The 25362-nt window shown below is 32.0% G+C and overlaps 2 protein-coding genes across 6 annotated transcripts; one reads left to right on the top strand and one right to left on the bottom strand.

Annotated features, from left to right (window-relative positions):
• The first annotated feature begins 6238 nt into the window (after window positions 1–6238).
• Window positions 6239–11173, top strand: LOC123220081 (protein DEHYDRATION-INDUCED 19 homolog 3-like). Of its 4 annotated transcripts, none has more exons than XM_044642089.1 (5): window positions 6239–6526; window positions 7394–7536; window positions 9061–9150; window positions 9705–9958; window positions 10834–11173. In XM_044642089.1, exons 1-5 carry the CDS (start codon window positions 6451–6453, stop codon window positions 10955–10957), a joined length of 687 nt encoding a protein of 228 aa, XP_044498024.1. In that variant the 5' UTR covers window positions 6239–6450; the 3' UTR covers window positions 10958–11173. The 4 variants fall into 4 exon arrangements, with proteins under 4 accessions (XP_044498024.1, XP_044498026.1, XP_044498025.1 ...); XM_044642091.1 differs by having other exon boundaries at window positions 6241–6526; window positions 9073–9150; XM_044642090.1 differs by having other exon boundaries at window positions 6241–6526; window positions 9073–9150; window positions 10828–11173.
• Window positions 11174–12949: 1776 nt separating this feature from the next.
• On the bottom strand, window positions 12950–16403 carry LOC123221212. Of its 2 annotated transcripts, none has more exons than XM_044643981.1 (4): window positions 16322–16403; window positions 14680–16066; window positions 13596–14577; window positions 12950–13391 (listed from the first exon to the last, which is right to left on the bottom strand). In XM_044643981.1, the coding sequence occupies exons 2-4, from the start codon at window positions 15832–15834 to the stop codon at window positions 13138–13140; spliced, it is 2391 nt and encodes a 796-aa protein (XP_044499916.1). In that variant the 5' UTR covers window positions 15835–16066; window positions 16322–16403; the 3' UTR covers window positions 12950–13137. The 2 variants fall into 2 exon arrangements, with proteins under 2 accessions (XP_044499916.1, XP_044499917.1); XM_044643982.1 differs by having other exon boundaries at window positions 14680–15834; window positions 16322–16394.
• Between the last annotated feature and the right edge of the window lie 8959 nt (window positions 16404–25362).

Below are 25362 nucleotides of genomic sequence, written 5' to 3'. Positions count from 1 at the left end.
ATTTTCATTTGGTGTTATTATTAAATTAATCTAAAAATATTATACGATAATATATTATCAGTGATTATTATTAATCTAAAAAACTTAAGGATCTCTGTTCATAATATTATTATTAAATTGATCAAAATGTATTACAAAATGATGTGTTATCAGAATGATTATTATTAATATGTTTATTTTTTTTCTCGATATGTTTTCTTTAGTATTTATATTTATGATTTTTGCTTATCATAATGTTCAATGGGTAACACACTTGCACTCTGATCGTTGTTGTTAATATTTACAAGGTTGATTGTCAAAATAATAAAAATCTCATTAATGTTATTGTGTGTAACTCTGCACTATTCGATGTTCACTATCATTGATTACGATCAACTAGCTATCATGCATAATCATACTCAATAGTAGATTATAAGGTAGAGGTGAGTATAATTTGATTCAAATCATAAAATCAGACCAAACCATTTAAAAATTGTGATTTGGTGTGGTTTGAAAATTTTTTAAATTATTTTTTCAGTTTGTGTTTTCAAATCAAGTTAAATTGCAAACTATATATATATATATATATATATATATATATATATATATATATATATATATATATATATATATATATATGGATATTAATTAAAATCGATAAAATTTTTTCCGCGTAAACTTTTTTAGGCAAACGTATAGTGATTTTACTTTTATAAGTAAATTTACTTTTAATTCTAAAAATACCCTTCTTGCTTATTACGTCACTTTCAACAACTTATGTAACATCCCTCCCTAGAAGTACTACCCACCGAAAGAGGAATGTTACGAATTAATATTCGTAGCATCTATTTTTTTTCTTTTTAAAAATACTTTACAATAAACGCATCTTTAAAAGTGTTTAGAAAGTATTCCAAGAAAACTGAAAATCTGGAAGTGAACAAAAGATGTATATACTCATATGAAAACTCATCTGAAAGCATCTGAAAACAAGGAGTAATCATATGCAACTATACCATAATCTCAAAAAGTCAAAAATCGATAAAAACATGCCATTGTATGCATGTAATATAAACCAGAGATAACCTGCTCCAGCTGGATCTACCTACGCTGACCTGACCCTGCCTCGCAGCTACCTCGATCACTTGTACCTGCAATCAGGAAAGAAAAGGGAGTGAGTGATAAGAACACTCAGTAAGGGGAAAAATTAAGTAAACTATCCTTTTTTTCCTGTTCTAACTCACTTTTGGGACTCAACCCCACATCCTAACCTCTATAAGAGATTGAGGGGGTAATTTAGTTCACTCTTTACTATTTGGGTCATACTTTGTCCCATCTGGTGTCTATTTAATACTTTCTGGAAGCTAACTATAGGGATTTGGCACTTTGTTTTTAAGCTCAAGCTCTTTTTCTTTCACTACACTATTTCTGACTCTGAATTAAGCTCTACTGCGAGCGGACCCTACTGGGGGTCTATGTCCTACTACGGACGTGTCCTACTACGGACGTGCCCTACTGCGGTCGGTGTAGTGTAAAGTGCCCCCTCATAGTTTATAGCATACATACGGGTCTTATATTTTACTAAATTTGCTTCCATTTAATTTTATTCATAACTCACCAGACATTACTCTTGGGACGACCCCTAAATCTTAAGTCCCAAATTCTTTTTCTTATTTTTCTTTCTTTTTCTTTCCTTCTTTTCTTTCCTTTCCTTTCCTTTCTTTCCTTTCTTCTTCCTTTTCTTTCTTTCTTTCTTTCTTTCTTTCCTTCTTCCTTTCTTGCCCAGAATTGCGAAACATTGTTCACAGAACAGTCATTTAACAGGGCAACCTTCTTTTTCATACAATTTAACATCCCAAACGGTTTCTAATTCATACAAGCTATATATCGTTGAAAAGAGGATTCAAAGATCTTTCCAACGACCTATAATAGCACTCATAATTCATTCAATCAGGCAGTCAAAACAGCAGATAAAGCCAGTGGCAAAAACTGCCTCCCCTGTTTTTCTTTAGTAAAACAGTCCTTTCGGTTTATACAATCTTTAACAGTCCAAATGATCTCTAATTCATACAAGCTATATATCATTGGAAAGAGGATTCAAAGATCTTTCCAACAAGATATAATAGCACTCATAATTCATTCAATCAGGCAGTCAAAACAGCAGATAAAGTCAGTGGCAAAAACTGCCTCCCCTGTTTTTCTTTAGTAAAACAGTCCTTTCGGTTTATACAATCTTTAACAGTCCAAATGATCTCTAATTCATACAAGCTATATATCATTGGAAAGAGGATTCAAAGATCTTTCCAACAAGATATAATAGCACTCATAATGCATTCAATAAGGCAGCCAAAACATGGGACGAACTCAGTGGCAAAAACTGTAAATATTCTGTAACTTTCTGCCATGAACAAAATCACATACATAGACATCCCAAATGGCAAAACAACATTCCTCAACATCAAAATCAACATATATAATATAGATCTAAGGAACCAAAACCCTAAAACATATCACATAACAAGGAGGAAACCCCTTACCTTGCTTTAAGCCAAATCTTTGAAAGTTGGCTTCCTCCTCTTTGTTTTGCTTCCTTTATCACCAAAATCACTTTAAATCAATACCAAAACACTCTAACATATTCACATAACATGCATATAAACATAGATAAAAGAAGAAGGAAGGAGATCTTTGGTTACCAAAGCTTCCAAGTGCTTCCTTTTCTTTTCTTCTTATTTTATCTTCTAATATTCCTTCAACTTCTTCCTTTGGCTTCAAGAAAGCAAAGAAAAGAACATGAAAGGGGGCTGGCTGCTGGAGCTTCTTACGGGAGAAGAAGATGATAGAAAAAAAAAATGAGATGATATCCTTTGTTGACTTTACTCTCCCTTTATATATAAACCTTATGTCTTTTTTTTTTTTTTTCTTTTCCCTTTTTGCCCTTTTTTGCATTTATATATATATATATATATATATATATATATATATATATATATATATATATATATATATATATATATATATATTTAAAATGAGAAAAATCTCAAAACAGGGTCAAAAGACATAATTACCCCTGGAATATACCTGAGGGTATTACAACTTATGTGTGCTTAGGGTGAGTACAGGGTACGTAAAATATATATATATATATAACAAAGTGTGATGAGGGTGCATATGCACCCTCTTCGCACTCTTTATATTTTTTACGCACCCTGCACTCACTCACGCATCCTATATGCACCCTGTACACACTCATGCACCCTATACTCATCTACCCATCATGCATGCACCCACGCACCCCGTACGCATCTATACACTCATACACTGTGATACGCACATGTAAGTTGCTAAAAGTCACGTAATAAGTCGGGGAGGGTATTTTTTGAATTAAAAATAAATTTGCTTATAAAAGTAAAATCGCTGTACGTTTACCTAAAAAAGTTTACACGAAAAAATTTTTGCAGATTTTAATTAATATCCCATATATATAAAATAATATTTGACAAAATTTTTCAATAAACAATTAGGTTTATAACTTATTTTTTATATTCATTTTCTTTATATATATATATATATAATTTTTATTTTTACATTTTTATATTATGTTCTAAAAATCTATAATTTTATTAATTTTATTAAATAATATATATTTAAAAATGAATGATTTTAATCTATTTAAACTAAAATAAACCGTATTGTTTTATTTAGTTTGATTTAATTTGAAAACTAAAATAGTTTAGTTTGGTTTATAAATTTTTTAAATCATTTTTTTTAATTTAGTTTTAAAAAATCTCAAAGTGCATCAAATTAGACTATACACATCCCTATTATAAAAAGGATTTTTACAGCACAATCAAATATTTGACAAGAGATTTAGATTGTTTATTATAAATTAACTTAAATTTTATATATAATTGTAGATGCAAACCTAGAGAAGGCTTTCTTTTCTGTTCTTTTCTCTCTCTTTTTTTTTTTAAAGTTCATGGATCATTACACAAATATGAAAATTTGTAATGTTATGTGTATAATTTTTGTATATAAATAATCATGTATTATCATGTGATTAAATAATTAAAAATTAAAGATAAATAATATTTAATTACATGATTATACATCGTTATTTATGTATAGAATTATATATATATTTTTATTATTATTATTATTTTTAAGAATTTAGACATTAATTTTATTATTATTGATAAAAAGAGCTAAATTAAAATTTTATTGTAATTAAAACGTTCGATACCTAAAGAGTATATAATTTTATATAGAAAATACAAAATAAAAAATTAATAATCACCTAACTATTTAAAAATGAATATTACATCCAATAGAATTTTATACAAGAACAAGATATTAAAATTATTATAAAAATGTATGGTAATATTTAATATCTCAACTTTCCTTATAAATGACATGGAAAATGAGTCGGGTTGGGTTAGGGTTGGCTTGATTCGGAAGAACACAATTCAATATTGTAGTAGCTCATGTTAAGCTCATAGGTTTTTAAGGTCGAGTCTCAAATATAGACATTAAGCCTACAAGTTAGCCCAATCATCACTGGTCATATAATTATTAAAAATAAATAATTAAATGATAATTATAATATAAAAATTATTTTTTATTAAAATTAATAATTAATTATTTAAGGATTGGTATAATATTTTTGAATCAATCTAATCCAAAGACTCGTAATTGTGTCGGGTTTAAATCCAACCTGACTAGAGGTGTCCATGGGCCGGGCCCAAAGCCCAACAGTAATGGGTTTTCGGATCGGCCCGACCCATTAATTAATAAAGACTCAAGGCTCGGCCCATATAAAAATGGGCATTAAATGGGTAGGGCTGGGTCGGGCTTTAAATATTTTTAAAAATGATTTAAAATTTTTAAATACAAATTATTTTTCAAATTATAAAACATAAATAAATATATACTATGATAATATTCAAATGGATTGAATTTATTTGATACTTGATTCATTTGTAATATTTTGTAATGATAAAATTAAAATAAAAATAAAAATAAAATTATAAACACAAAGAATTATTATTTATGAATTTAGATATTTTCTAAAAGTAATTGATGACAGAAAATGAAATTGAAAATATAATAAAATAATTGAGATTGAGAAATTTGTAAATGAAAGTGAAAATGAAGAAAAATTAAATAGATTTATATAAAAAAAATTAATTAATTAAAAAAAAATCTGAAGGCCAAAGCTTCTGTTGCTTCTCTCTCTGCCTAACAAGGCAAAGGCAAGCCTTTTGTCGACGCAGAAGAAAACACAAGGCAGAAGCCTTGCTTCTGCCAGCAAAAATTAAAAGAAAAAAATATTATTAAATAGTAGTATGGGCTTAATATTAAAACCCGAAGCTCGGCTTAATAGACCCATGGGCCTAGCCCAACACGCTACAGTGTTGGATCGGGCTTTTTTGCGCCATGCTTTTTTGTGTGCTTCGTATCGGGTCTCCATTCAACTTAACCCAATTGACATGTCTAAACCTGACCCTTATGCTCGATGGGTTGCATTGGTGTTGATCCATCCCACCAGTGATTCTGAATATGGACAAAAATCCAACATTATCATTATTAGTTCACAATTAAAATACAAAAATAAATAAATAAAAATCAAGGAAGGATATGATTTTATATAGAAAATACAAAATAAAAAATTAATAATCTCCTAACTATCATCATTATTTTGCAATTTTTAAAATGAATATTACATCCAATAGAATTTTATACAAGAACAAGATATTAAAATTATTATAAAAATTTATAGTAATATTTAATATCTCAACTTTACTTATAAATGACATGGAAAATGAGTCGGGTCGGGTTAGGGTTGGCTTGATTTGAAAGGACACAATTCGATATCGTAGTAAGTCATATTAAGTTCATAGGTTTTTAGGGTTGAATCTCAAGTTTACACATTAAACCTATGGGTTAGCCCAATCATCACAGATCATATAATAATTAAAAATAAATAATTAAATGATAATTATAATATAAAATTATTTTTTATTAAAATTAATGGTTAATCATTTAAGGATTGGTATAATATTTTTAAATCAATCTAATCCAAAGACCCGTAATTGTGCCAGGTTTAAATCTAATCAGGCCCTTACGTTTGATGGGTTGCATTGGGGTTGATCCACCCCAGCCCACCCCACCAGTGATTCTGAATATGGACAAAAATCCAGCATTATCATTATTAATTCACAATTAAAATACAAAAATAAATAAATAAAAATCAAGGAAGGATATAAAAGAAGATGAAGACAGAGGATAACATTTCCTTTCACTCTGAATCCTAAACCTACCAATCCACCCATCTATCATTGATACAAAATCTCTCTGTTTCTTCCTTCTTCATCTCTCCATCTTTATCATCTGATTGCTTTGAACATCCAAACCTCCCAAGGCTTCATTTTCATTTTTCTAACTATTCAAAGGTGTTGTAAAAGGTTGATAAGCATGGATGCTGATTCATGGAGTGCTCGTCTCTCTTCTGCGTCAAGGCGCTACCAGTCTGCTCTTCAATCGCGATCCGGTCGGCTATTCATTTACTCTTTCTGTTTTTTTTTTTTTTCTCTTTTGTTATTATTATTTAGTTTGTGCTTTGATTTTTTGCATAGAGATGATATAAATTAGGGATTATTTTACAGTTTGTATATATATGTATATGTTTCTTTGTAATTATGGGGATTATTTTATTCAGTTCTGTGGTTTTGTTTGGTTTGGTTGAGTTGAAATTATTTTTAGAGGAACCCAGAATTGAGGAGTGAGTGAGTTAATTCATTTCAATTGTGTTGTGTTTTGGGGGTGTATGTATGACATCCCACATCGATAGCAAAGGCTAGGTACATTCATTGTAGAGGTTATAGGTTGCCTCAAGTAATCAGATGTGTTTTGGATAAAACATGCTTGTATTAAGTTTAGAAACTTTTAATTGAGGCAGTAGCTGAGTGGAGCCTAAAATGGACATGATGTAGTTAAATGCTTAGAAACTATAGCAAGAGGAAAAAAACTATATGGGAAACTTTTAGCCAAGCTTAAGGGAAGTTTCTGATTGTGATAGAAATGAATGGAAGGAGAGAAGATTAATATTGGGAGTTTGGGACTGTCTTTTGTGCAGTCCTGCAGAAGTTCTTATTTAAGAAATGCTAAACACATATCCTCTGCTCCACACACACAACACCCACACCACCGGCACCACCACAACAATTCCACACACACCACAACAAACCCCCCCCCCACCCCCCCCCCCCCCCCAAACCAAAACATAAATGAAATGTAAGATCTGGGTTTTTTGTTTTGATTACTTGGATCAATAATATTTGCCTTAGATTATATGAATTTCTTATTTGGGAAGTTTTGAATTTTTTGACTAATTTGAAGTGAGATTATGTGAATGCAGATATGTTCATGGGGTTTGAAGAAATAGATGGAGATGATGATATAAGGGAGGAATTTCCCTGCCCATTCTGCTCAGAGTACTTTGACATTGTTGGCTTGTGTTGCCACATTGATGATGAGCATCCTGTGGAAGCAAAGAATGGGGTATGCTACTAGCAATTAGAAATTTTTGATATTTTCTTATAAGATTCTTGTTCAACGCTTGCATGTAGTTCAAACTAATACTTATGGTTACAGTTTTTGTTTCTTAGATTTCCTATTGATGATGTGTTATAAAACAAATATTTAGTTTTGATTTTTTTTAAGCATAAATTCACTATTGCCCATTTAGTCTCAATCACCAAATTTTTATATTTTAATCAATTAATTATAGCTGAGTCATAACAAGAACTGTCTTTATGATCCCTTTTAGTTGGACAGACTTGAGGTTGCGTAAATCTGAACTCATGATTGGATACTGTTAGTATGATTTTGTGGACTTTATATTCAGCTTCAAAGGTCTTTCCTTTTCTGATTGAGAGATTTATCAGTAAATCTGTAAGCTTTATATTCAGCTTCAAAGGTCTTTCCTTTTCGGATTGAGGAATATATCAGTAACTCTGTAAGCTTTATATTCAGCTTTCTTCATCACCTGATAGACATGTGTACAGTTTGGGTTAGTCCGGTTTAGAAAATTTTCAAACCAAACTGGAAAAAACAGTTTGGTAGAATCTCAAACCAAACCAAACCAAATTAAACTAGAAAATTGTGGTTTAGTCCAGTTTGGGCCTACATATCTTGTCCAAATACATGTCACTCACTTGACCAAACAAAGACACCAATTGAAAGTGAAGTTCTGATGAATACTATACACCATTTCAGCCTGAAATTGTCCCTTGAGTAACTTATAACTATTTGAAGAAAATAAAATTTCTATAAAGTATTAAAAACATGATTTAAAATGTCCACTTATATAAATCACATATCAAAGCTACCCATCAAATATGTAAATCCACTGCAGTCTAATTGCTAGTTACATCATAGCAAAAACTAAATTGATAGGATTAATACAGACCACTCCCCAAGAAGATGATACAGTTTTATTTGAAAGAAGACCTTGCATATTATAATGAAGCCTTTGTAAAACTATTAAAAACAGAGTTCACAGTTTGGAAACCACCCAAACTGTAAACTGTTTTAAAAAAAATTCCCAATCCAAGCCAAACCGTTTTTGAACCCAAACCAAATCAAACCATGAATTTCAAATGGTTCGATCCAAATTTATGGTTTGAACCATTTTTGCGCACCCCTAAGACATGAAACCTTGATTACATTGACTTAGGTTTTAACACATGGGATTGGAAAGGTAACACCCAAAGCATCAAATGGACATGAATTCATACCAAAACAACAGACTTAACTAGGGAGGAGGGCTTCTATATTGTAGAAGATAAGGATTGACTTCCCAGGTACTGGTGCAATTGACTGAAAAAAGTCTTTTTAGCTAAGAAAAAAAAAAAAAAAACTGAAGCCTAAAACTTAATTTTGTGTGTTTGAACTAAGGGTGGTTTGGGTTTTTCTTTTCCGGATTCCTCTCATTATGTTGTGGATTAGGATCATGTATTCCCCAGTTGCAGAAAGTGCTTATTGAAGCTTTATTTACTAATACTGGGCACTAATTATTTGCAGGTTTGTTTGCAGGTTTGTCCAGTTTGTTCAATGAGGGTGGGGGTTGATATGGTTGCACACATAACTCTACAACATGGAAATATATTTAGGATATCCTTTTTCCCTGAGGCATTTGTATGTTTTTAATAATATCTGAATATTGCCTTTATTAATCATTTTTGTGCTTAAGAGCATTCAGCATGCTTTGTACTTTGCACGTAACTTATGCAAAATTATTTTTGTTGATGATTTGATTGTAATTATTTGTCATAACCAAGTTGTCCACATAAGGATTATGTTTTCTCTCTTCTAGCTTTGGTGTTAAAGTTAAGCCTCGCCTGTAGTTTGGTCATTGTGCAGGTCCACAGAATTTTATTATTAGCGTCTGTCATGCATATTCTTAAGCTTAGTTTCATGCCTTAAATATATTAGAGTTGATTGACTTTTCATGATGTGAATTTGTTTCATCTTATTTGATCTATAACTGTTTAGATCTTCAAGATATTCTGATACTAGTTTCCACTTGTTTAAGTAATTCTGTTATAATATTTCTTTTTGGCTTTTAATATAGATGCTACTAGTTCAAAGTTTAAAGGCTTTCTTCTCAAAACATAATTATGATGTGGATTTGGCATAATGCTGTGAATTCCTTAATGCATGATTACATGCAGCGCAGGAGGAAAACACGTAGAGGTGGATCTCACTCAACACTTTCTTTGTTGAAGAAAGAGTTTCGGGAGGGAAATCTACAGTCCCTTTTTGGGAGTTCTTGTATAATTTCCTCATCTAATGCAGCTCCAGATCCATTATTATCTTCATTTATCTTGCCTGTGTCTGATGATTCTGTTAGTGTCCAGTCTCACTTATCTTCTGCAACAAGCTCAGGCAAGAAAAACTCTAATGAGAAGGTTTTAGAACGGTATGCTAACTTTATGAATTCCCTCTATAAAGTTTTATATGTATTAGAAACTTGCCTGTGGTAGCGGCGTCTAGCTTGACTGCCTTGAAATTTTTGATTGCTTCTTTATATAAAAGATATTCGAACCATGATTCTTATTTTTTATTTTCTTGAGACATTCAATTCTATTATTTTGCAAAATTTGTTGATGATAGGCTTAAGTAGTTAAGCAGTTTTAGGAGCGGAAGTTTTCCGTCAGTTTCTTTATACTGTAAAGGAAGAAGTTAGTGTTGAGAAATTCTGAAAAGATGCATTAGGTCAGTTGAAGTGTTTCTGTTGGTGGAGGTTTTATTAGGACAAAGGGTGCTTCTCAAGCTTCAGGAAATTGCATTGGCACTAGAAGCTGTTAGTGACATATATTATGTTCTCTGAAAAACAGCAAACTTTATGGGCATGAGCATTCCTCATTATTATTATTATTATTTTTTTGCTGAATCCAGTTAAATATAATTTATTCTTAAGAAAACTGTGACAGTTTGAACAAAGTCATTTGCTGAATGAAGTCATTCTACGGTTAGTTGTGTATTATATACACATTGCTTTGTTAAATATCCGAAATCTGATGCCTGGTCAAAGATTCAGGTTGCTTTTTGAGGCATATTTTTATAATATATTGAACCTCATAATCCTGTTGAATGATGCTATGAGGCAAGCAGTGCTCAGTTCATTCCATCTCCTTACTTTGAGCAAAAGAAACTCATTAACTTTTTTTAGCTTTTGACACATAATTTACTCATATCGAAGGACATTTCAGCATATCCATGTTCACATCATGATATATTCTAATGTTTTTTCTCCCCACTTTCTTATTCTAATATTTTGGTTTTTAGTGACAGAAATGTCCAGCCAACTCCTGTGTCCCTCAAGGATCGGGAAGAGAAGGCGAAAAGGTCTGAGTTTGTTCAAGGGTTGTTGTTGTCCACCATTCTTGATGAGACGATGATGCAGCAGGGGACTTGAAATTCACTTCTGCAAAACCCTGCAGTCTATGGTTTGTTTGTAGTAATATGCCTATGTATTAAGCGCAGTGTTTGAATAAGGTGTAGTAGAATGAGTGTAATTTATGTTGCAACAATATGTTACTTATTAGGCCTAAACAGACTTCAATTTCAGCTTTCATCTTTGGATCATATAATTTTAGAATCAAAGAGCAAAAAGAAAAATAATTTAAACCCATCCAAGTCCTTCCATGGGTAGCTAATTAGCCTATTTTCTGTTGAAATACTGGGTTGCCCATTTCAGTACGAGCAATGATGTGTGTATACATTTTTGATAGATAGATAATGTGTCATTATGTAATTCAGTATTATTGTATCTTTAATTTAAAATTATCTAATCACATAATGACATATTATTTATATATCAAAATTATATATTAAAAGATTGTAGGGATAGTTTTATTAATTTATATTCACTATAAACATTCTGTAATGAAATCTCAACAGGATGTATAACAGCAGCAAGAGTAATGTGATGATTGTTCCCGTTCTATCCCATGCACTTTCACACAAACATTACTCCATGACTACTAATAACATTAGAAGACAAACATCTTTGATGAACTATTTTAATACTCAGAAATTAGAAGGCAACAATCTTCTCGTCAGGTTTGGTATCTAAATAAAAATTTGGGACACAAAAAGCTTGATTTTGCGGAAATAAAAGGTAAACGAGAGAGAGAGAGAGAAGAGAACAAGAGGAAAAAAAGTTGTAAAAAAGAGGGAGTGACAGGAGACAGAATAAATAGAGTCATTAATATTATTACCCGGTTTATTAAGAGGACTGGGGGAGAGAGAGTAAATAGGGACCCTAATCATTGTTGAAAGTTGATAGGATTATTATTAGGGCAAAAGAGTTATTCTCACCCAAGTTCTCGTGTGTTTCCAAATTTTTGTATAGAAGCTTTAAAAAATTTTTTGTTATAGTTAAAAAGGTAAAATTATTATTTAATAAAAATAAAAAATAAATTTTTTTTACTTTTTTTTCTTTAATTTAAAAAATTAATATTTTTTTTCATTTAAAATTTAAAAAATTATTATTTTATTTATTATCTTTGCCTTAGACAAAACTTATTCGTCTTTGTTTGAGAGAGATGAAGATGATGCTTGGACACTCGAACAATTGATGGAAAACGTCGTTTGTTAGCCAAAACGGAGAAAGTGGCTAGAGAAAGAAAAAAGATGTAGATAAATTATTAATTTTTTAAATTATGAGAAAATAAGATAAAATTTTATTTTATTATTTTAATTTTTTTAAATAACGGTTTTATTTTTAACCCTAACCAAGAATTTTAACAAAAGGATAAACATTTAAGTTTTTCAAATCTTACATGTAAGAGTTCGAAAATATACTAAACCTTGGGTGGGAAAAAGTCTTTTGGCTTATTACTACTATCTATTTATACTACAAAGAGAGGAGACAATAATATTACCCTTCCATTCAAGTCAGTAAACACACACCGGAGGTGAACAATAACACTAAAGAAGGAGAATAGTAACATTGGAAAATCAGAAAAGTTGTTAGGTAAAATTAAGAAATCACCAGTTAAACAAATTCTTATATCAGTATCTATCTCAATCCTGGTTCAAGCTTGATAAGCTGAAGAAAAATTGAATCTGCTCAATTTGACTCATTTAAACCTAACATTGATTCGAACTCGAATCAGCTTGACTTAAAAACACCCCCTTGTTAAGTTTACCCTTGCTGATATATTAGTCAACCAATTTAGTTAATGCATTTATCAAGGATAAAATCCACTGTGAATGAATTTCTGATACTTCCAATAAAGGAGGGACTTCTGTGTTGGTTATTCTCCAAATAAAAAATATTTTAGTGTCAGTCCATCAAGTTGAGGGAAGTGCATGATATTTTCCCACGCCTATAACCATCAAGTGATGGTTGTTCAATACCTGATCCTCTTCATCAGGAAAATATATACAAACAACAGAAAAATTGGTGAGTAGTAAAAATGGTTTGACTTGTCCAGCCTAAACAATGACTAGTACGATGACCATACAAGAATGGAGCACTTTATTGGTGCTCAATGTACTCAGCTAATTATCTCTATTAACAAGTTACAATAAATTGTCTATCTCCTATCAAAAAGACATGAGAAGAGAGATAAACTTTCTGCATCAATCCTAAAGACCTAAACTTAACCATTGTGGCATCCTTGTATCCATGATTCTCTTCACAACATCTTTTACAAAAGTATCAAAGCAAGAAGAGCAGAAACCTTTCATTAAACTAGTCTGTCCAACTGCCAATCTTTCTACATGAGAACAAATCGATGGTGGGTGCACAAAGTAAACCTCATTCCTCCTGTGTTCGAGACCACAAGCAGCTAAAATCGTATGTGTAGAACTTCTTGCAATGTCCTTGAATGTACTGAGGTCTGCATAAAAACCACACGGCTCATTTGACTACTTTCAAAAGCATGTTGATCATAAATCATTCAATTGAACCTAATCGTAAGTCCACTGCCATGCTAAAATATAAGCATGCATAACTTAAAATAAGGATATTTTTGTTTTCTAGAACTGAAATGATGTAAGAAACATTTAACTGTATTTAGTTAAAAAGAAAGGAGAATTCATACCAAGTTCGATATCTCTGGACAAGTTTTTCAAATGGCTTTTGACAATTGATTGCAACTGTTCCTTTGCTGCATAAAAATCACCCTCATCCTTAGCTGCGAAAGGAGACAAAACACCATCAGACCCAATATGTGATATACTGCCGCACTGTCGCAATTGCTCATAGGATGGTATTGAATTGATCCCAGCAAGTTCTGGCCATAATGTTAAATTGGCAGGCCTATTCATGGTAGTCATTGTTGGATCCTGAACCGCTTGCCTTCTCAAATGGCTTAATCTTGAAACAAAAAATCCACTATTTTCTGCCAAAGAAGAGGGATATTCATGTAATCTCTCCCCAATAAGTGTCTGATGCAATAGCTCCGTGTTTCCTGATAAACTTGCTTGTTGAACTACTGTTTCCCCACTCTGTTCTATTTGAGAGTTCAAAATGTCACTACTCAAATTGGGGGTTGGCATATCATTAACACTACCAGCCATAAAATTCATTCTATTAATAGAAATGAGATTTTGTATCTGACGGTGTATCCAGCGTCTCCCCGAGAGGGTTGGTGCCCCTGCTCCAGATCCTGGAGAAGCTGCCTGAACATCTCCAACACTAACTCTAGGTGATGAAAGATTTACAGAACCTTGAGTTGAGAGTATACAAGGGGAAGACAATGAAGAAGGTTCTAAACTTTCCCCAGAACTTAAGATGGGTGATGGTCTATTAAACAAGTTGTTGTTTGTGCTTCTTTGATCAGGTAAAAGATCTTGAGCTAGGGAACTAGAAGATCCAGGAGCAACAGGTCTACAGACATCACAGTACCAATTGCCTTCAGGTACAACCCGCCCAAGGCCAACACAATAGGTGTGTGCTGATGAATCACAGATATCACACAGTAACATTAGGCCATCATCCCCTCCTAGGTGGCATTCAGAACAGATAACATTCTCATATGGGTCAAGATAACTCCTGAGGTCTTCCTCAGATGGTTGATAGACCTGCGTAAAGCAATAATCTCAGTTCAAATCAGGAAGTAACAATAAGGTAAAGAAGAAGTATATTGACAAGCACAAGAAGAGTGAGGGCAACTAGTAACATACTTGATCTCGCTTGGGTACTTGAATCACCACACTTCTCAAATCAACACCAGCTGCTGTTCTTTCAGGCTTAGTAATAGTCTTGAACCGTTGCTTGCACAAAGGGCAACGTGATTCCACTTTTGACCATTCCATGATGCAATTGAAACAGAAAAAGTGACTGCAACAGTTCAGAGTTCCCCTGAATCTTCTTTTATCTTCCTCAGAAAGACATATACCACATACTTGCTTTGCCACTTCATGCTTCACCACTTCCATCTTCTCCTTACCCTTTCTTGCAGGAGGTTTTCTTTGCTCCTGTACGTTATCTTCCTCCTCAATTTTCTTCGAGGGAAATGAACTCCTTAAACTAGTTTTCAGATTCCCACACAATTCATTGGCTTCTCTCACTTGCTCTCTCTCTTCGTCTGATACTGTATAATCATAATCAGAGGACCCAGAAGACACAAAATCTGAATCTGAACGTACAACATATTTTCTCCCTCTCCGACTTGATTTTGTCTTACTCTTTTCTCCCACAGCTGGAGCATCATCAAGAAAATCACCATCTTCATCATCATAACATCTTTCTTTCCTCCTCAACCCCCGAGTCCTTCTTCCTTTCTTTCCTGAAGGCTTTGCTGAGGCAGTTCGTTGTCTCATTTTTTGACCTCTAACAGAACCTTTTTTTCTCAAACCTTTTCCTCCCCACTTCTTATTCTTCCACCTGGTGTTCTTCTTTGTGAACACCAATTCCTCTTCCTCATCTAAAGAATCATCTTCATCAGGGGTAAACTCCTCGTCCTCATCCTCATCCTCCTCTTCCTCCTCCTCCCCTTCATAATCCTCATCTTCTTCATCTCCATACAAAACCCTTTTCCTCTTCCGTGAAGTTTTATCCCTGGTTCCTAAATGACTGTTTTTCACTTTCAACCCAATAACTTTCCTCGCTTCCTTCTCTTCTTCTACTTCCTCCTCCTCTTCCACAAAACCATTGAAGCTCTCTTCTGATGCATATCCATCTAAAGAAGAACAATAATCCTCCAATTCATCCTCAGACACATCATTCCCTTCATCTGAAACCACATAATCCTCATCAGAATCATCAGAACCCTTATCTTTTGACCTAACCCTTCTCTTTACATCTCCTCTAGAATTAATCTTCCCTCCCCTTCCCATCTGCGCTTCCACCCACCAAACCAACAAAGTAAACAAATGAATAAACAAAATCAAACCGAGAACAACCAAGATATTAGAGCCCAAAACTCAACCAAATATATATCAACAGCTCATACATAACATCCCACAGCATAAACCGTTTTCAATACATCAAATCAGATCACAACTCATCATAATAAATCCCCAGATTCTCGAAATGAAATTCCCTCTTGTTTCTTGCTTTGCTTCCACTCTAATTAGGTAACACAATCAATACCAAGATAAGAAAAAAATCCAAAACTTTAAATTAAAAAAAAAAAAAACCCAGATGTAAGTCTATGTCACAAACCAAACCCACAAAAAATTTCATTAATTAAAGCTCAAATATTCTGTTACAGAAACAAAGTTTCCAGAAACTCAAAATATGGAAAAATTCTCAGAATAATGATAAAATTTTACTTAATGAAATAACTGTTGAGATAGAACGAGAGGAAGGTTGTTATATTACCTGTGAAGAGGAAGAAAAAAAGAAAGCAGTGAAATCAAACAGAGAATTCGTTTTCTGTTTTCGGGAAATTGTTTTTCTTAATTCGGTTGTTACGCGTATTTTATTTTATTGCAATCTCCTGTTCAATTACCGGAATGTCCTTGTCCTTTTTAGTATTTTCCAGTTTAAGTTGACTTGGGCTGGGATTAGACAGGGTGGAGTCTAACGTTCTTATCGTGGGGCTCAATAACAAATCTAATTTTTTAACAAATATAATTTATATATTAATTATATAAAATATTACAAATTAAGATATAACTCATCTCTCTATCAGATGTATAATGAATATTTCTACAATCAAAGTTTTATGTATGGAAGAGAGAAAACCTAGACTTGTCATTTTGAAATTTTAATTTAATTAAAATATAATATTTGAGTACAATGTGATTTGTTGGATAGGTTTAATTTAGGCCAAAGGAGTATTTCTCATTTAAGTTTTAATTTGATTTTAAAAATATATTTACAATATTTAAAAAATTTAAATACCTATTTACGAGTTAACTTTTGTTAGAATTTTTTGTAAGAATAAAATCATCGTTTTATCATTAAACCTTCAAACATTAAAAATTTATATCGTTTTTCTCTTTTAGTTTTAAAAACTAATAATTTCTTCTTAAGATTAAGTTTTAAAAAATGACATTTTTTCCCTTTCAAATTTTTTATGTGATTTTCCTATGAACGATGGTCGCTCTCTCCCTCCCAACATTGGCCTTCCCTCCAACACCTTCTCTCCATCCAATTTATATCGTCTAGAGATGATATCTTTTGTTTAGAAGACTAAGGTGTCGACCAAACGAATCATTATCCTTTCAACAACGACTCGTCCAGGCCAAGGGTATACACTCGAAGGTGACAAATAATTTTTTATATTACAATTATTATTTAATTTTTTTAATAAATATGTAAGCAATAGCTAGTCAAGGTTGCTACTGTTCACATAAGAATTATCATATAATTGTTTATAAATGAACTCATTAAATTATAATGGAGAGAAACTGTTTTTTATTACAATAAAGGTTGAATCCAAACCGAGTTTATATGAGTTGACTTGGTCTTTAGTTCAATTTGAGTTGGAGCTAGCTTGGCTCAAGTTCGCCTTAAATCTCCCTTGGCAATATTATTCATTTTGTTAGTAATACTATATATCTTATCGATAATATTATTCATCTCTTCAACAATCTTCTAACGAAATCTCCAACTAATTTGAATGGGTTTAAACTAGATATTATAAATTCAAACTGAGATCAAATCAACCCATGTTAAAACTTGGCTCATCTCGAACCAAACGGAAATTACAACTCTGGAAACCTTTTCCCACATTATTTATATGATTCTGATTCTTAAATTATATAGGTTTGAAATCCAGGAGAAAATATTAAGTTCATATATTAAAAATATTTAATACATGAGAAAATTACCATACGAATCATATAAAATCCTGAATCAACTGATAAACTAAGGACCTAAGGACTTAACAACACGTTGTGACACTTTAGAATGGCTGCCGCGGCTCTAAAATTTTAGAGCTTTTTTGTTTGAGCAGCTTTTCAATTTCACCTTCTAAATGTCTAATTCTCCTTGAGCATTCCATTGCAGCTTGGAAATTCTGAGCTTGAGTAAATTTATAGGCCTTTTCATGTTCTTGAGTGACCTTCTTTTCTAGTTTTTTAATACGTTTGTCGAAAGATTCATTCGCCATTGAAAAAGCCTTCTCAAAACAAGACATTACTGTCGTATTTCCATTTCAATGTGGGGGGAAGTAAGTATATGTAGTTGAGGAGAAGAGAGAGGTTCTGGGTTATTTAGGAATATTAATTAATGGCAAGTCATTGAGAAATTAAGTCTCAAAGGGGAAAGGAAAGTTTGCCAATTTCAAGAAAGATTTTTTTCCTGAAAACATTATTCCTTATTGATATGGAAATCTCGATTACTTAGTACAAAAAATATAGGCTAAAAATCTCGATTACTTAGTACAAAAAATATAGGCTAAAAAAGGAAAAAGGGTTAGTTGGGAATGGGGTAATTAATTAAAATAGGCAAAAAATTAAGCGTTTATACGTTTTTAGGCCACCCTAGAAAAGTTTTACCAAAATAAGTAAACCGTATTTTTTTTACCCTTTTTACCCTTATATTGAAAAACCCAGTAAAAATATTTTTTCTGAGAATATGCATCGGTTTACGGCTGTTACGATGGTAGCTAGGGATTTTACAGTAAAACCCTAAATATGTCGAATGTATATGGATGTTTTTGAATGTTTCGAACACTTAAAATGATGTAGTTTCGATGTTAATGGATGCGTAGAAGTGTAGCCGTTGAGAAACAAAAACGCAAACTGTGAACAGTGTCACGCAAATTGTGAACAGTGTCACGCAAACTGTGAACAGTGTCACACAAACCGCGCAAATACTGTTTACATCGCGCAAACTGCTTGCAAAATCGCGCAAAAAAAACTGTTCACAGACTATAATATCTACTTTTGCGCGATGTAAACAATGATTGCGCGATGTGAACAGGTTTGCGCAGTGTAAACAGTATTTGCGCAGTTTGCGTGATACTGTAAATTTGCGTAGTTTGCGTGACACTGTAAATTTGTGCGTTTTTGTCTCTCAACGACTACACTTCCAGACATCTATTAACATTGAAACTACATCATTTTAAGCGTTCGAAACATTCAAAAACATCCATATACATAATTCGACATATTTAGGGTTTAGTGTAAAATCCCTAACCACCATTGTAACCACCATAAACCGACGCACATTCTCAGAAAAAATATTTTTACTGGGTTTTTCAACATAAGGGTAAAAAGGGTAAAAAAAATACGGTTTGCTTATTTTGGTAAAACTTGTTTACAGTGGCCTAAAAACGTATAAACGCTTAAAATTTTGCTTATTTTAATTAATTACCCGTTGGGAATTATATGATTAATATTGTATATTTAGTATGACCTATTTTGAGATATGGTAACAAATAATTAAAGGGATACATTTATATTACCCGAAAAAAAAAAGTGTAAAACACTCTCTTCTGTAATCAGTGACAGATCCAGAAATAAAATTAAGATGATTAACGTTGAATAAAAATAAAATATATAAAAAAAAAAAGAAAATTTAAAAAAGTTAATGTAAAATTTTAAGAATTATAATGATATTTTATACATATAAAACTAAAAATATTTCAAAATCTAAGGGGTCGATGATATTTTGCATGTATCAAATTAAATTTTTTCAAATTAAGGAGAGTCAGTTGACCCCTTTTGACCCCACATTAATCTGTCCTTGTTTATAATGTATTATGTTATCTTTTCTAGTGTAGTTTGATGAAATTAATGTCATAATTCATGATTTTTCAAATGAATTTTTGTTGAAAATCTTGATGGAAATAAAAGAAGGGGTTAGGGTTCACATAATGGTAGGATGAGGATTTAATAGGTATTTTATCATTTTTCTTGTCTATATATATAACGCCGTTAGTGCTGTTTAAATTTTATAAACCCCTCCTGGTTTGGCTAATTTATTATTATTATTGTTATTATTTTCCAAGTTTTTATTTTAAATTTCAGAATTTAATGCTGCAAGGGCAATTTTATTGTCATTTGTACAATGTCACTAACTAGGAATGAATTCGGATTGAGTTGAGCTTAAGTTTAGACACTCAAGTTTGAGCTCATTTCAAAAGTATTGAGTTCGGTTTATTTAAGAAAAATTGAACTCAAATTTGAGCTTAATTCGTTATCAAAGTAATATTATTTTGATACATATTAATCAAAATGATATTATTTTAGTTAATTTACATCCAAGTTGTTCAAATTCACGAGTTTAATGAGTCAAATACTCATAAAGTTTGAGATCAAGTTTACTTATATTGAGCTTATTCAAATTGAATTTAAATATATTCAATTCGAATATAATTTTATTAGTAACCCTTGGAGAGGGGAATGTTGATAGTTTTATAAATCAAGATCTAAACTTGATACTTTTCAGAGCTTTGAATGGGTGGATGTGATTAAGCCTAATTTAGAATGATCAGTCTATTTAGTTGTCATTAGCAGCCTAATTTAAAATGATCAGTCTGTCAACTTGCCGTTAGATTTTTAGCAACCGGTTTCGGCATGTTCGGTCACTGCTACTGCGTCATTACTGTCAGTGTATTTATACATTGGAGTTACCATAATGCCCTTTCGCCATCTGAAGCAGTTAAACCTAACTTTTACGATAATGTAAAACGCGAGCAACGTACCTAAAATATAAAAGAATCCTGACTGTTCATCTTGAACTCTTATAAAGTAATCTGGACCGTTGGATTTTGGAGTAGCAAAGAACGTACACACAGAGGCACGATTATTGAACACGCACATTTGACGGTGGGGATGTGTCTGCAGGGAAACGAGTAGGAATAAAACAATGGGCGGATTAATTGATAATATTTAAATTATCTTTACCCTTAATTTTGAATAAAATTATTTTATTTTTAATTTAAAATTACACAATCATACGATGATATATTATCTATATATATAAATTATAAAATACATATAATTTTGTTATTTTAATTAAACATAAAAACAAATTTATATATAATATATCATCATATAATTAATAATATTTTATTTTTAATTTAAAATTATTTAATTATTTAATAATATAAAATAAATATATATAAATTTTCATATTAAAAAAATCTTTATAATTTTATCATATTAATATATAAAATTAAGGATGAAATTAGGGCTAGATTCGAGCCGAGCCAGCTCGGGCTCGAGCTCGGCTCGGGCTCGAGCTCGGCTCGGCTCGGTTCGAGCCCGAAACGAGCCGGGCTCAGCTCGGCTCGATCGAGCTCGAGCTGAGCCCGAGCTGGCTCGGTATATTTTTTTAAAAATTTTTTTATACAAAACGGCGTCGTTTTGATTTTTATATATATACAAAACGGTGTCGTTTTGATATAAAAAACGAGCCGAACCGAGCCGTTATCGAACCGAACTGAAAACGAGCCGAACTCGAGCCGAGCCGAATTCAGCTCGAGTCGAGCTCGAACCGAACTCGAGCCGGCCCTCAAAAAGCCGAGCCGAGCCCGAGCTGGCTGCGAGCCGAGCTCGGCTCGGCTCGAATCCAGCCCTAGATGAAATCAGTGGACGCGGATGAATCCACTGCCGACTATTTTTTTCTTAACATGATAAACGTGGCGAATTGCATTACGTAGTTGCACTTTTGGTAATTACATAGATGTTAATATTAAATTATTAAGAAATGGATGTGATGGCATGTCACTTTGGTTAGAATCCAAATGGCACTAAAAATTGTTCCTATTATGAGCTAGCCATATCTTCCCATATTCCACTTAAAAACCGTCAAATTATCTTCTCTTTTTAAGATGTAGGTTTTACAATATAAAATCAGTTATGTCGGTTATAATCACTCAATATTTTTCGTATGTTTTTACCATTGTTTAAGAAAACACGTAAAGTAATTTTTATACCACTGATAATATCTATAATTTAATAATCTGAACTATTGTTAAGATATTGTTTATTTTAGACACACAATTCATCATGATTTTATTTTTAAATTTTATAATCTAAAATATATTTTAATAGTTTAACTAATTATCATTTTAGCAATTCAAGTGATGTAAGACAGATAGATAAACCCAATATCTATATCATATTTTGCCATAGATCGAGGCCTTTTTAATATTATAAAGTTTATTGTGGTAACTTTGTATCTACGGATCCATCATCTGTACGTTGGACCTTGGAAGGGTTTAGGATTGGAATTGATTGTGGGTTCATATCATTTTAACTAAAATTTGGGCTGTGAAATGGGCTTTGTTGGTAATGAACAAAACAGTGTGCAGGCATTTGTCACTCTTTAATTTTCTTAAATTTTACATACAACTTATTTCGATTGGTGGCGACTTGAGCCTCTAACCCCACCTTAGCCCAACCTAACCTACATACACCATGTATTGCAAACCGAATATCAAGCATAATGACATCAAAGCTCTAAATAAAAGTAATTAAATTTGATCCCAAGGGTTAGTAAAATTAGTGAAATATCATAATTTTCAAGATTAAGATATGGGTTCGAACCTCTACTATATTTATGAAACTTTGATTTACTTGATACAATAATTGTGATCTAGTTATTATGTCATAAATTTATCTATCCAACAAAGGTTTATCTGTCCCCTAAATACGGACAGGATCTTCGATTACAAAAAAAAAAGTTTGAGTTTCTAATTGGATATTCAAGTGATGTGTACGTACCTAGTTTGTTTATGCATGTTATAAAGTTGGAATCATTTTTTGACCAAGAGAGTTGAGTTGTCCAATTCAGTGACTTGTAGTGTTCATGGCAATCATATGCCTAGTTTCCCAACTCTTTTTGCCAACAACATCCTACCCAAAATTTAGGACCATTTTTATTGTTTAATCTTAATGCAAATAAAAGATTGTGTTTAGCCCTTGATAAAATAGATTCTTTGCCCATAAAAGAGGGACATGGTTGCTACTTGCCTTTATTTTTGCTATACCACTCTACACTTGGAGGAACACTAAAGCACATTGCTTATAATAATTTCACAAGTCATTTACACACAAAGGGGGGCACATTATGATTTTAATAAAATTATGTGTACACATTTTTTATATACAATTTGGGTATGCAGATGATGTGTTATCATATGATTGGATGAATTTAAATTAAAAATAAAATAATACTTAATCACGTTATGATACATCATTTATGTACCAAAAATTTATACATATAACATTGCTCTTATGATTTAGATAATTAAGCTACATTTGGTTATCCATAATAATAATTAGCATTAAACAAGTGATTAAGCAACCTAATTACGAGTTAAACAATCTATGTCAACAATTGAATTGAAGTTTGAGATGAACAATGTACCTTTTATAATTCTTATAAATATGAGAATTTAATTTAATTGTGTGTGTTTTTTTTTTCATTTTTATTTATATTAATAAAGGACACCCTTTTCTCAATAAAAGGTGAGATGTATTGATCCAAGCTGGCCCAAGGCCAAAAGAAATAGGAATGGGATGTGTCATGCATGATTTCTTTCCAGGTTAGGATTCATTTTATGAAGACTAAGATATCTTTAAAAGGTTTCCTTTGGACCCATTGCATTGACTTCAATTGTGGGTGTTGTCCTTTTTTTTTTTTTTGGCTGAAGATAATTTTAAGGGAATGTTTGATTGAGTATTAATCTACTTTGATTAGGGTGAGAATTTGACAACTGGGATGGAAACCCTTTTGTGAACAAGTCTTAATCATCAACCAACTTGACTTTTAACTTAAAAACAAAGCTTTGAAAGCTTACAGTTTTTCATCAAGCCAACTAATTAGCTCCTGGCTAATCATTAATTAACCTTTAACATATCCGTACATTAGGATTAGATTCGAATCAAACCAAACCCAACAAAGTAAACTCGTTTTTAGGTGGGCTTGGCTCATTTTCGGCTTGGGCTTGCCGAACATGGAGAAAGAGGAGTTCATGTTTGGTTTTCTTCACGATTTAAGAGTTCGTGATCGGTTTACACTTGGCTTGAGTTTGTGTGGATGAGTCTGACTTTGTTTGAGTTTGCATAAGATGTTTGGCTCGACTCTCTTAAACGACATCATTCTTTTTAATTTTTTTAATGATACAAATTGAGCACGATTTCTATTTAGATTCGTTTTCCTTACTGAGTCATTCGGGTTCGTATTCATTTACCTCATATTTGTATTCGAGCTTGAACAAGATTGCTTTGAATTTAACTCTACCTTACATACATTATACACTTTATAGTGACATGTTTTGAATACACAGAGACACCGAATTCAAATGTTTTAATGTCCTCAAAATGAACAATTAATTAAGCACTAATTGATATGTAAAGCAAGAATGGGTGTAGGGTTTGTATGCTGGTTGAAATGTCCATGAAAAAGTTTAATGTCCCTCAAGATTTAGACATTGACAGAGAAAAGGGGAGGAGGAGCAGCTTTAATTAGACAGCACCATTCTTAATATGGTAAGGCTTTCCCCTTAATCCAGGCCAAAAGCATGGATTAAACATGTGGCCTGTTATATTGCCTCCTCAAGACATGCCCTCTCATGTACCATTTTCAACTAATGGTGTACTCTTTCTGTCACAATTCACTTTTTGATGTTACACATTTTATCTTCACTTTTTCTTTTGCAAATTATCCTCTACATCTTCTGAATGATCAATTTGTTCGTTTGTAAATCATTCTTTTATCGGGTACAAGGTCTTAAAAGGTGAAATAATAAAAATTTTCTTTTATGAGTAAAATCTATTACCCACCTAAAGTTTGGAGAAAGGGAAATTATAGTCTCCACCTTTTGAATTCCTAAAGTGCAAATTCCAATTGATGCACAGCTCCGTTGCACAGATTTATACAATTTTGTTACACAAATCCGTATGACAAATTTGGCCATTTTAATAGGATTTTGGATGGTTTTCGCATTAGGAAACCACTGGGGAAGGGGAGGAGATGCTGCGCATTAGAGTGAATTGTTAGAAAGAATGATCATTGGAAAAAAATAATGCAATTTTGGAGATATAAATGTAATACTTTTGAACTTTGAGGATATGGTTATTAAGCTTAAAATATGGAAACTCTAAGTGGTGGGGGTGAAAAAGTAATGTTTTAAAACTAAGTTAGAGGAGAAATTGTTAGTTTTCAAAACTAAGATGAAAAAAAGGGTAAATTATTTTATTTTAAAATAACATTTATATCCTTAATAATAACAATAAAATTTAATAGATTGATGGGTATTTAAATTTTCGAAACTTAGCAGGTGGGAGTTAGGGATACACTAAACCTTGGGTGGGAATAAATCTTTTAACCTTTTTTAAATTATCATATTATAGCCTATAATTTGACTAGATCCGAAAACTAGAATCACATTAGAATATACAATCTTACTAGATCACATTAGTCAAGGTACAATTTTATCGAATCTAGCTAGAATA

Source organism: Mangifera indica, chromosome 7 (genome assembly GCF_011075055.1).
Source record: "Mangifera indica cultivar Alphonso chromosome 7, CATAS_Mindica_2.1, whole genome shotgun sequence".
In the NCBI taxonomy this organism is placed as follows: Eukaryota; Viridiplantae; Streptophyta; class Magnoliopsida; order Sapindales; family Anacardiaceae; genus Mangifera; species Mangifera indica.
This window is presented reverse-complemented; position numbering and strand designations above follow the sequence as displayed.